The sequence below is a fragment of the Pteronotus mesoamericanus genome, unplaced genomic scaffold (genome assembly GCF_021234165.1).
Source record: "Pteronotus mesoamericanus isolate MK-2021 breed Mesoamerican mustached bat unplaced genomic scaffold, CSHL_Meso_final contig_2, whole genome shotgun sequence".
NCBI classification, from domain to species: Eukaryota; Metazoa; Chordata; class Mammalia; order Chiroptera; family Mormoopidae; genus Pteronotus; species Pteronotus mesoamericanus.
The window spans coordinates 22,507,229-22,519,998 of NW_026555084.1; the positions used below are offsets into that span (position 1 = coordinate 22,507,229).

The following is a 12,770-nucleotide window of genomic DNA, read 5'->3' on the forward strand; positions in this document are numbered from 1 at the left end:
CATTTACCTATCTCAGACTTTATGCATTATTAATATTACTAAGACTAAGACAAAATGGTCAGCAAAATGACCTACAATCCCTTATCAGAAGTCTTGGTCATTTTAAAAATAAACTAGGCTACATTTACTTAATAGCATGGAACACTGAAAAGCTTCCATTATTTAAATTTCTTTTTATGAAAAAGTAATGATGGAAAACTTCCCTAATTTGAGGAGAGAAAAAGTCACACAAGTCCAGTAAGCACAAAGAGTCTCATTCAAGAGGAACCCAACGAGGCCCACTCCAAGACACATCATTATGAAAATGCCAAGTATCAAAAGACAGAGAGTTCTAAAGGAAGCAAGGGAGAAAGAGGTAGTAACATACAAGGGAGCCCCAGTACAACAAGCAGCTGACTTGTCAACAGAAAAACTACAAGCCAGAAGGGAATAGCAAGAAATATTCCAAGTAATGAAAAGCAAAGGCCTGCAACCAAGACTGCTCTACCCAGCAAGGCTCTCAATTAAAATGGAAGGTGAAATAAAGAGCTTCCCAGACAAAAGAAGGCTAAAAGAATACACCTCCACCAAACCAGCACTGCAAAATATCTCAAGGGACTGCTTTAAAAAGACGAAGAAAAAGAGTCTATGAATACCCAGTTCCTTTCACAGTTGCCAATACTTGATATTACCAATATTTTTAATATGTATTGATCTGATTGTGAAAATGACGTTATTTTAATTGCTACTTAATTGTTGAAACTAAATCTGTTTTTGTATATTTCTAGCCTATTTCTATTATTTTTAAAAAAGCTTTAAATGACTTTTTAGTATTCTTTATCCATTTTTTGATTAAATGTTTGTAGAATTTTTTTCCCTAAAAACAAACAATTAACCTTCTTTAGATGTGTTGCAAATACTTTCCAATTCTATTACTTGTCCTTTAACTTTTTAATATGTATATTACTGTATAGTCTTTAATCTTTAATATAGTCATATTGTTAATCTTTTACTTTATAGCTTCTGGGTTTGAATATTTTACTTCAGGGTAAGAAAAATATTATTTTGTATTTTCTCCTAAAACTCTTTAGATTTTACATATTGATCTTTAACCCACCTGAATATTCTTTGTATAATGTGTGAAATAGGGCTTTATATTTGTTTTATTTCAAGTCATAGTGGTCCATGCACCTTATTTGTTGAATAAGCCTATTTTCCCCACTGATTTGGAATATCAACTTACTCATATTACATTGTTAGACAGATATATACGTTTGTTCTAGAATGCTCATTTTATTTCACTGATCTTGATTATTTCTGTGCTGGTGTCATGTTGTTTTAATTGCTGAGACTTTATAATGGATTTAAATTTTTTAATATTTTATAATGATTTTGACATTAAAAAAATTAATAAATAAAATCATTCTGCATTAAAAAATAAAAAGGAACTCCTACCTTTTGTGACAACATGGATGGAACTAGAGAATATTATGCTAAAGGAAATAAGCCAGTGGGTAAAAGACAAATACCATATGATCTCACCTATAAGTGGAATCTATTCAACAAAATAAACTAATGAACAAAATAAACCACAGGCATGGAAACATGGAGCAGAGTGAAAGTGACCAGAGGGGATAGGGAAGGAGGACAACAGTGGAAAGAAGGACAAGGGACTAAAGAACATGTATGAATGACCCATAAACATGGACAACAGAGTGGCAATTGACTGTGGGAGGAGGGGTGGGAGGTGGGATGGGTGGAGAAGGGCAAAGGAGGAAAAATTGAGACAACTGTTATAGAATAAACATGATTTAAAAATTAAAAAATAGAAAAACAAATTCTTTTTAAACCATTTGGTTGCCTCACTAAATCGAAGGAATCTCACTACTAAAACTATACCTATAACTCAAGACATATGACCAAGGCTCTTCCTGTCTATGACTCTGGGAAACATAAATGAATAAAAGAGTAGTAGTCCTTACTAGAGTAAGCTTTCAGTACACTTGACATGAAAAACTCTATAGGATAAGTACTCTCAGGTTAATCTATAATTTAAAATCAAGGAAGTGGTATTTAAATAAAATAATTAGAAGAGCCCTGGCTAGTGTGGCTCAGTGGACTGAGCGCCGGCCTGCAAAATGAAAGGTTGCAGGTTTGATTCCCAGTTGGGGCACCTGCCTGGGTTGTAGACAAAGTCCCCAGCTGGGGGCATGCAAGAGGCAACAGAATGATGTTCCTCTCCCTTTCTTTCTCCCTCCCTTCTCCACTCTGAAAATAAATAAAATCTTTTTAAAAAAAGAAAAAAAAATTATGATACAGTTCATAATTTTGCCTCTCTATACAATGCAAATCGTGGCCAAAAAAATAAAAAAATCCCCTACAGAAAAGTTGTCACTCTTACCAAGTGGAATCTAAGTGTGTTTTAAAGACTTTTGAAGATATCAAAGTAAATATATTTTACTCAAAGATTCTAAACAAGGGCTAAGATTTTTCTGTAGATTTACAACTGATTTTCCCTAGGAATTAAATTTTTATCTCTCAGGTTATAATTAATTATATCATTTTATTTTCTTCAAATTCCAACATAGTTTTCTTTTTTAAAAAAAATTAATTTTTTATTGTCATAACCATTTATGGTTATGGTTGTTTTCATTACCGTTTAGTCCCCTTCTCACACCATTTTCTACATACCTGTTGCAGACTGGGAGTTGACATTTGCATCATGAAGAAGTAATAATTTCACAATATCTAAATAACCTCCACTAGATGCTGCCATTAGTGGAGTTATATCTCCTTTAGTCCCTCGATCTTCAACATCAGCATGCATAGCAAGCAATACCTTTAAAACACATACACACAGAGAAGTTATCATTTCTTACTATCAACAGTATTTCTAGAGAATATACTGCATCTGGGAAGATATTCTTTTAGATTGGGGTAAGGAAAAATAAAAAATCATCTTTGTGAAAATATGCCAGTGTTCACTTCTCAAAACACCAAGTTTAGATGCTATATATTACATTATCATTACATATTAATCTTTAAGCACATAATAACATTAGCATCCTATTATAAAAATGAAACTGCTCTTGCGAAAGAATTTGTATCAGCAAGACTACACTCACAAGATAGAAACTGATAAACACATGGTTATTTCCCAACATTGCTCTAACAGAAGAAAAAATTAAAAGAATTGGGGTAATCTGGCAAAATAAAAATAAACCATTTCTTTCTGTCATAGCTATGTATTATTTTCAAAGACAAGTTTAAAGTACTATTATTATTTCTATGTGTTTATTCATTAGTACTAGTTTTGAATAAGTGGCATAAAAATGGACCATGCCTAGTTGCATGTACCAGCAATAAATTAATTATATGTCAGTTTCTATTTTACCTAAAGCCAAAAAGGAAAGACCTTGGCCTATAATTATAATTTTTTATTAATGATAAAAATAAAACATCAAAACCCTTCCATAATTTTAATCACTAGAAATTATTTCTGCTTACTTGTGCTAATTCATAATATCCTGCTGAACAAGCCAAACACAGCAGACTTTCTCCTTCTTCTGTATGTTCATTTACACTTCTGCCTTCATCTAGCAATTTACGAACAGCATTTACATCCCCATCTGAACAGGCTTCTGCCAGACTGCGGCTGAAAAAAAAAACATCAACAATTAACCAACACAGAAAGACTCAGTGTCCTATAATAACAAAATACATTAAATATAAATAGTCATATATAGACTAATAATGACATAGTAAAAAAATTGTATGAATATCTTGTTTACTCAGCACCTTGTGTGCAATACTTTTTCATGGATGTCAACTAAGCCAGAATAAGTGATTATGAAATAGCTGTCATTTTTATCTTTCAAAATGTCCTAACACAAATATTATCATATTAAACTTTAAAGTTTTTTTTAAAGCATTAGACGCACAAGTTTTTAACCATACTATACTAGTGTAATGACTCCCAAAGACATTTGGCATATAATCCTATTGTTTATAATTTTATTTGGTAAAAGTATGTGAAAATCTAGGTACAAATTTTATTGCAGAATGAGTAACAAAATCAGTGAATCTCACATTTAATGTGCGTACAAATCACCAATGTTTCTTACTAAAATGCAGATTCTAATTCAGTAGATCCAAGGTAAGAGTCTAAAATTCTGATTTCTAATAAGCTCTGAGGTGATGCTGATTCTGCTAGTACATGGACCATATTTGAGTAGCAAGCACCTAGATTATTGCATTAGCAACCCATTTCATTTATTATCTTTCCCCAGTTTTACTGAGCTATAATTGGTATACAGCACTGTACAAGTTTAAGGTGACTTGACTTACATATATTATGAAATGACTACAATAAATTTAGCTAACATCCATCATCTGATACAGATACAAAAAAGTGGGGTTTTTTTTGTATTGTGACAAGAACTCTTAAAATTTACTCTCTTAGCAACTTTCAATCATTTTATTTATTATTCAGTCAGTTGAGGGTTTACTGCTCTAACTGTTAGAAAAACTAAATTTCTTAAAAATGGAAACCAGGTCTGTTTGATTTCTCACACTCTGAAATAGTATAATACATTCCATAAGGATACTCAATGAATATGAGTAGAATGTACAAATAAAAATATCCTTTTTTATACTCACATGTCATAAATACATGTATATATCAACTTAAAATACAGGAGTGGGAAAAGCAGGGTTACAGTTGTTCATACAGAAAAGACATGCAGGCTATGATTATTACAAATAGCTTTATTAACTCAAAAGAATGTCACAATGGCACAGTAAATCTTTTGCTCATCCCTGTACAATATCCATTTGGCTAAAGTTATAATCCCCTCCAAAAGATATATTTAACTAAAATTTGCTACTTCCCCAAAATCCACTCAAGAAAACATCTAATATCCAGCAGGAGTCATTAAATACATACGTGTCTATCTGTCCTGCATTGTGGCCATTTTCTGCTTTCATTCGTGTCAATGCAGCAGCAGCTTCATCCAGCGCACAACTTACTGAGGATGTCAGTCTCCGGAGTACCTCAGGATCTGCAAAAGCTTTACCATCAGCAGTTGACAATTTGCCGATTCCTTCGGTGTGTGTCAATCAATCAGAAGTGCAGGGGGAGAAAAGCACAGAAGTGCAAATTATAATTATATTTCTAACCATCGTTAGCTAGTGCAAACATGGCATAGTCTCCATAGATAAGGCTGAGAGACTGTTAGACTGATGATTTCAATCTTGCCACTACTGTCAAAATGCCACAAAATAGTAATTTGTCCTCTAAATGTAACTTAATATGATGTTTATTTTAACAAATAGATGAGATTTCTTTCAAAGTATATAATCATACCATAAGATCTCTAGTACAGAATCGTATTTGTCCAAACTGTTTTCAGTAGTAATGAAGGGAATGTTCTATAACAGTACAATAAACAATCCAATAGTTTTTTCATTTGGCCAAACAGCCACTTAGAACCATCTTCTAGGGCCCCATTGTAAATTAAAATAAATTCATTCTTTTCAATATTTATTATTTGCCTATGATGTGCTAGACAAAAGAGAGACATAAAGAAATAAGGCATAGTTCCTGTCCTTACAGCACTCATAGTGAAATAGGATGTACCAGATGTCTAAGTTGACAATAAACCATTTTCTCTAGAATCAGTGAGGAATCAATGACTACTGTAAAAGAAAATTTTGTTGAAAATATCACTGCTTGTTACTACATAGCAAAAAGATCAACATACATGTTATAGAAAGATGCCCACAATAAATTAACTAGAAAAAAGAAAATTATATCTTACATAGTAGGATCATAATCCTACTTCATTTTTTAAAAATTATGTATGTTCAAACATTTAGATGTCCTTATACAACCCCAAGGGAAAAAGCTGACATGTATATGTAAACCCTGACAACAGGAAGGCTTTATAGTCCACTTAATACATTTCATATTGTTTTAGCTGTTTTATAATATGTATTATATTTGTGATTTAGAAAATAATTTTTAAAAATTCTTCTTAAAATGGCCTTAATTCTTAATTTTCTCTATGAATCTCAAGGAATCTAAAAAAAAATCTTCACCTTAATTCTTTCCGTTAAAATAGTATCAAGAATTCTATCTTCCTTAAGAAGCCTAGTAATGTCTAGTACATTCTCATAATTAAAAACACAAACATATGTCTAAAAATTCCTCTTAACTGTTATAGGTGCAATGCAGTGTCCAAAGAGCAAATGAAAGTACTGAAGCACAAAAATAAACTATTTATTAAACAACTGACTTGCAACAGGGCTTAGGAAGGAGCACATCATCTTAAAATACATCTGACAATTTCTTTGGAAAAACTATTATATCCAACAATGTCTGAAATTTAAATTGTCAAAATATACAAAATTTTTAAATTCAACAGTTTCTGACACCTCATGGAAAACAAAGTCATGATTTTCAAAGTTTTCTCTCTAACCATAGAGGTATGAAAAACAAGCAATTCTATGGTATCTTCATGAACCAAAATGAGGAAAGGGGGAAAGAAAAATGCTTAATGTACCAGCAAAGAGCCAGTCTTGAGTGAGAATCATGAGGTATCCAGAAAACAAAAGAGAAATGAATCTAAAACCCTTAACCAGAGGTCTGAAGTAGTACTCACAAGATGAGTGAAGCATGAGCCTAAATCAAAAGGTAAAGATGTGGTACCACCACTAAAAAAAACACTTGGCCTGGAGAAGGAAAGGAAATTAGTCCAGAGTAGATCTGGAGAAGAGAAGAGACTTTTCTCCACATTTCTTTCTGCTCTAAGCAAAACGTAAGGTTTCAAAAAAAAAAAAAAAGGGGGGGTGTCCATGGCACTTCCATTTCAGAAATCTTACGCAGAATATCCCTAAATCACAACAAGGAGACCCACAAGAAATCAGACTAAAAGGGAGGGACACCCAATGTAATTACTAATGTGATCTTCATACCTTTTTTTTGGTAATTACTAGTCCTGTCCTAAATTAAAGTCTTTTGCTGGATACTTACATGTTTTGTTCAATCCATTTTTAAGTCCGTATCAATTTCAAAAAGAGACATTAGATGGACTAAAAACCAATCTGCTAAAAATCGTACCTATGCTTTTTCATAACAGGTTAAAGTTAAGGGAATAACAAGATGATATTAAATAAATATACTCGCAACATACTATGTCTTTCCAAGAATAATAAAGAAATGCTCATTTCTTTTTTAGCTCCCACTTCCCCCCTAGTCATTATTTGGTCAAATATGACATTGTTTATTTCTTTCAAGATGAAATTGTTAAAAGGCTGCTGTGATTTTTATAAACACCTATCTTTAATGCTATGCTTATTAAAGTACAGTTGGCCCTTAAACAACACAGGTTTAAACTGCACGGGTCCACTTAAACACAGATTCTTTTTCAATAAACAGGTGACCCTCCTATCCCTGGGGTTCTGCATCCACGGATGTGGAGGGCCAACTGCATGCATTGTTCTATGGCATTTTATGTAAGGAACTTGAACACCCATGGATTTGGTATCTCTGAGGTATCCTGGACCAAACCCCACAAATACCCAGAGTTTTGGGGGAGTCAAAAGTTACATGTGCATTTTTTACTGTGTGGGGGTTGGCACCCTTAACTTCCCATGTTGTTCTAGAATTGACTGTACTAAAAAGCTGAATGAAATTTTCTATACTTTTAATAAAACTTTTTATTTTGCATTTTCCATATTTAAATAGCTTTAACAAGGCCTAGCATATACATTATGCACTCCTAACAAGTGTCTAGGCACTATTTTTTTAAATAAGTTGTAAACTGTTCCCAATTAAATCCTTACGTGTGTGTAATGCACACATATATTTATATTAAATAAGTAAATAAACTGTCATACAAAATGAACATCTCAAAAGCAATATACAAATATCAGAAAAAGTTAACTTCCTTCTTAAAATACAATTTTAGGAGATAAAAGGTTTTCATTACAGTGTAACGGAAACTTTGTGTAGCAAATAATGAGCAGTTATAAAACAAAATTGTGATAAGTACGTGTTACTTTGAGAAAGCATGCTTATCACAGATTTTCTTTTCTGCTACTTCAGAACAAGTTGACATAGCTTGGTATATCTGACTAGAGCTGGTCCAATTTTGTGTTCAGTTTTTATTTAAAGTCTTCTAACAAAAAATAGCAATCTATTATAAGATACGTACAGATAAAGTGAAGAAATAAGTAATCATGGAATTCCCTAAATGAGTTAAAAGATTCATAATTTGATTAACTAAGTTTATCTTTTACATTTTTATTTTACAATGTAATGAGTAATAAGTTTTCCTTGATCACTAGTTTATTATGTAATATCTTAAAAATGTTAGTGCGGAGCCCAGAAATCACTCAGAAAATGTTCAACCAACAATTTTTAAAATATAAAATATGAACATTTTCTTTAGGAAAAAATTAGAAATTTTACAGAGATTTCAAATTTCATAAAATGTTATATAATTTAGGGGTAATCTTATATAACTGTGTATAACAACCTAGACTTTTAAAGAGATGAAAAAAAGAAAACAAAAAATAATGTACCTGCTGCTTCTAGCAATGCTTCTAGTCGTGCCTGTGTCTCTGGATCCACAGTGCGTAAGTCTGCTCCTTCTGCAGTACTTGATAAGAATATCTCTGATGTTGTTTTAAGCACTGGGTTATCCAGATCTTCTTGGTCCAAAATAAATGATTCAACCTGTTTATGAATTAAAGATGCAATATCCATGAAACTGATCCCATTATTGTGAGAACAATGACTTCTAACTTGGAATTTAAGTATAACCAGAAAAGTTATTGTAGAACTATGGGGCAATGGGAAGAGACTTTGAGGGAGCCTCCCAACCACCTGCTTATCTTTAGATCTGACTAGAGGTATAACATAGACACACCAAATTCAAGTTTCCTAGAGAGAACTGTATCTTCTGTGCCTAACACAAAGCCTGAAACACAGCATTTTTTTCAATGAAACAAGTATATAAACATAGCTCCCAATATGATATATACAGGACTACATAGTAAAAAGACTGGAGAGCATAGATAAGTCATTCAGGCATAGTTTTTCCCTGCTTCTAATTAATTTATTCAATTCTAATTCTTAAAAAATACTTTTAATCTACTGCCAAATATCTGGAGTCCTATAGACAAGAAAGCTCCATGAGATTAGGAACCATACCTGTTTGTTCACTGCTCTATCCTCTGGGCCTAAAAATACCTTGCAAATAGTAGGTATTCAATACATATTCGCTGAAATGAATAAATGGTATAGACAAAATCAAATTATGAAAATAAATACAACCCTCTAATTTCAAATCAATTTTAAATAAATTTTCTTAAACAAAATATGCACAACTCTTCCGGAAAGCAATTTGGAAATGTGTGTCAAAATGCTTTAAACAGTTCATGCCCTTTTTCCCAAGAATTCCATTTTAAGGAATCTATCCTTAAAAAAAATTTATCTGAAAGCCAAACAAATGTATGCAAGGATGTTTACTACAGCATTAATTAAATTCCAAAAATAAGAGGAAAATAATACAATAGGGAATTTGATAAATGCATTTTGTACATTCACATACTAAAACAGTCATTATACACAGTGTTTTTAAAGCACACTGAATGGCATGAGAAAGCATTCATAAAACTAAGTGAAAACCACCAGATGCAAAACAGTATGGTCTTTATTTTGCGAAAAGTATGTATGTACATGTAAGTAAACATGAGCATGAGTACTCGTGTATATAATCATGAGTACATATTATATAACTATATGTCTGTAATATATAAATATGTATACCAGGAGGAGTTAACATTTTTTGTAGATAGAAAAACAGAAATAGAAAGGTTAAGTACTTCTTCAAAGTCACACAGCTAATAAATGGCAAAGCTAGGTTTCAGACCCAGGCCATTAAGCTAACAGAATCTGTGCTCTTAAACACTAGGCAATATTATTTCACAAATTTATAAGCAAAGGACCACAGTATTTGGACTAAATTACTTGGCATATTTAGCTAGTTGGTCATCAGTTTTCAAAATGAACACCAAATAAAGATATCTTAATAAAGATGGTGAAGTTAAAATGATTTGGATGTAATTTATTATCTAGTGTACTATAATTTTACAAAACAAATCTTTAACTTCAGATCTAGTAACATTGAGCCATGTACTGTACTGAATGTATTTAGTACAATGCAACATAGCTTCCTTAATATACAATTACAAAGATGGCATTCTAGATCCAAGCCCATAGATAAATGTAGACTATTAGTTATCAAATGATATTGAGAGGTAACTGTACAACATGGAGCCTGTTGCAAGACGACGACATTAGGTGTTTGCAGATACCTGCCAGTTGTGAAGATAGATTAAACCATCATTCCAAGTCCTGGAATTTTTAAAAATGTGTTTAGATGTTAACATTTTATAAAAAGCACTGGTCTGATGTGTATTATACATTATTATAGTGACAAATACAAATTGTATGTATCATGTAATATTTTAAAAATCCAAGTTAAGGATTTCTATTTCTCTCCCATTTGTTTCTTCAATATTTACTGAAGTCCTGTTTTATACAAATCACCATGAGCGCACAAAAATGTGATCGAAGAAATAAGTCAAAGACTCCAATAACTATTACAGAAGGTCTAAAGATAAATGAATGGTACAACTATGTACATTAGAGGAAAGTCACTTTTAGCCTCAGTAATCCAGGAAGACTGGACAAGTACTATTTGAGCTTGGCTTTTAAAGATACATAGAATTTCAACAGGTGGTCAGATATAGGCTTGAAGTTAAAAATAGGCTTGAAAATGCATTTGGAAAATGAAGAATGTCCATTCTCGAAAAGCCTAAGGTCCCCTTCATACATTGCTAGTGGGAATATAAACTTTGCAGCCAACATTTATATTGTGGGAAACAGTTTGAAAGTTCTTCAAATATTAAACATGGAATTACCATATAATACAGCAATTCCACTTCTATGCATATATATGAGGATTAAAAATGTATATACACATTCACACAGAAACCTGTAGATAGAAATTCATAGATGCATTATGCATAACAGGCAAAAAAAGGAAACCTAAGTGTCCATCAGCTGGTAAATGGGTAAACAAAATGTGGTATATCCATGCAATGGAATATTATTCAGCCTTAAAAAAGAGTAAGTATTGACACATGACAGAATAAAAAGTTACACGAAAGGTCCAGCATAGGCAAATCCATAGAGACAGAAAGGAGATTAGTGGATGCCTGAAGAGTTCGGGAGGGAGGAATGTGTGACTGATGAAAGATCTGAGGTTTCTTTCTGGAATGATGAAAATGTCTGGAATTAGATAGTGGTGAATGCTGCATAACCTTGTGAATGTCCTAAAAACCACTGAATTGTACACTTTAAAACGTTAAATTTTATGCTATGTGAATTATATCTCAATTTTTAAAAAACTAGAAGGTACCTAGAGAACTATGGCTTAAGGCTACAAAGAATAACTGGGATAGATTTGAGTAAGACCATGTAAAAGGTAATAGACTGCTCATTGCCTACCTGGTCACATTCCTAAGCACTTGGGAAGAATCAAGTTCAGAAGAAAAACACAAAACCGATATGTGCCCCTTGCTTTCAGAGGGCTTGTAACCTCTTTGAAAATTACAATTCATAAGACAACTCATTGAGTTTAATTCTCCAATGTCAGAGTGCCCATAAATTCATTTCAATCAGACAAGGCATAAAGGAATGAATATTGCAACTAGAGATCAGAAGAATTAGGTTCAAGTGCTAGTTCCATCAGGCATGTCACGCAACCTTTCTGACATTCCTTTTCTTCCTCACTAAACAAAGACAATACCTGCCTTACCTACCTCACAGTGCTATTGAAATAACAAAATAAGGTAAAAAACATTTTGAATATAATAAAACACTATAAGAGTGTAATTTTTAGAATACAATTCTGTGCAATCACAACTCTTTTGTTCTGTGCCTCACAGTGTCCACCTTTTATGCCTTTTCAAACTGGAAGAATGATACTCGCTGAGAATCTAAGCATGATGCTTTTTAAATAAAAATTCACTTGTATTTTCTTTGTTCATTTTATTTATTTTTTCTACTCTTACTGAGATATCAAACATTAACACTGTATAAATTTAAGGTGTACACCATAATGATTTCATATTATGTATATACTGCAAAATGATTACCAAAGTATGTTTAGTTACTGTCCATCACCTCAGTTACATATTTTTTCTTGTGATGACCATTTAAATTTTCAAATGTAGTTTTAGCCATTTTATATTTATTTTCTGACCCACAACTTCAAAAATTTTTAAATATTCACAACACTTATAGGAAAAAATCTTAAGTTTCTAGGATGTTATTGTCATATACAACGAAGCACATAAATGATTTAAATACATTTGTGTCAATCAGATGTACCAGAAAGCACTCGATTCTATTACTTATTTTGTCCTTTCCCCTCTAAAATTTTAAAAGCCTGTCTAAATGTGGAATCAATAAATAATACACACAGTTATGCCGATTACTTTGGGAACACTTGGGGATTGCTTTTGGCAGTTCATAAATATATTACTGATAAACTCACTGAAACATACTCTTGCAATTCAGATTGCTATAGCATTACCTAATAATATGTCTGGCCAGCCAAAATGGAAACCATTTATAACTACATGAAAATATTAAATAAGATCAATTTTGTACATTTAATAAAGGCTTGGTGATAGAGTACCAAAAAAGTCCATAT

General features: G+C 32.2%; 1 protein-coding gene across 4 annotated transcripts in view; it reads right to left on the reverse strand.

Annotated features, from left to right (window-relative positions):
* The window catches only part of ANKHD1 (ankyrin repeat and KH domain containing 1), a 107,016-nt gene that overhangs the window by 76,653 nt on the left and 17,593 nt on the right, over nucleotides 1-12,770 (reverse strand). For all 4 annotated transcript variants that reach the window (XM_054568340.1, XM_054568339.1, XM_054568341.1 and 1 more), the window contains exons 2-5: nucleotides 8,566-8,719; nucleotides 4,925-5,081; nucleotides 3,487-3,634; nucleotides 2,671-2,818 (exon numbers count right to left, since the gene is read on the reverse strand). In XM_054568340.1, the coding sequence (XP_054424315.1) occupies nucleotides 2,671-2,818; nucleotides 3,487-3,634; nucleotides 4,925-5,081; nucleotides 8,566-8,719 (607 nt within the window). The remainder of the gene's footprint in view (nucleotides 1-2,670; nucleotides 2,819-3,486; nucleotides 3,635-4,924; nucleotides 5,082-8,565; nucleotides 8,720-12,770) is intronic.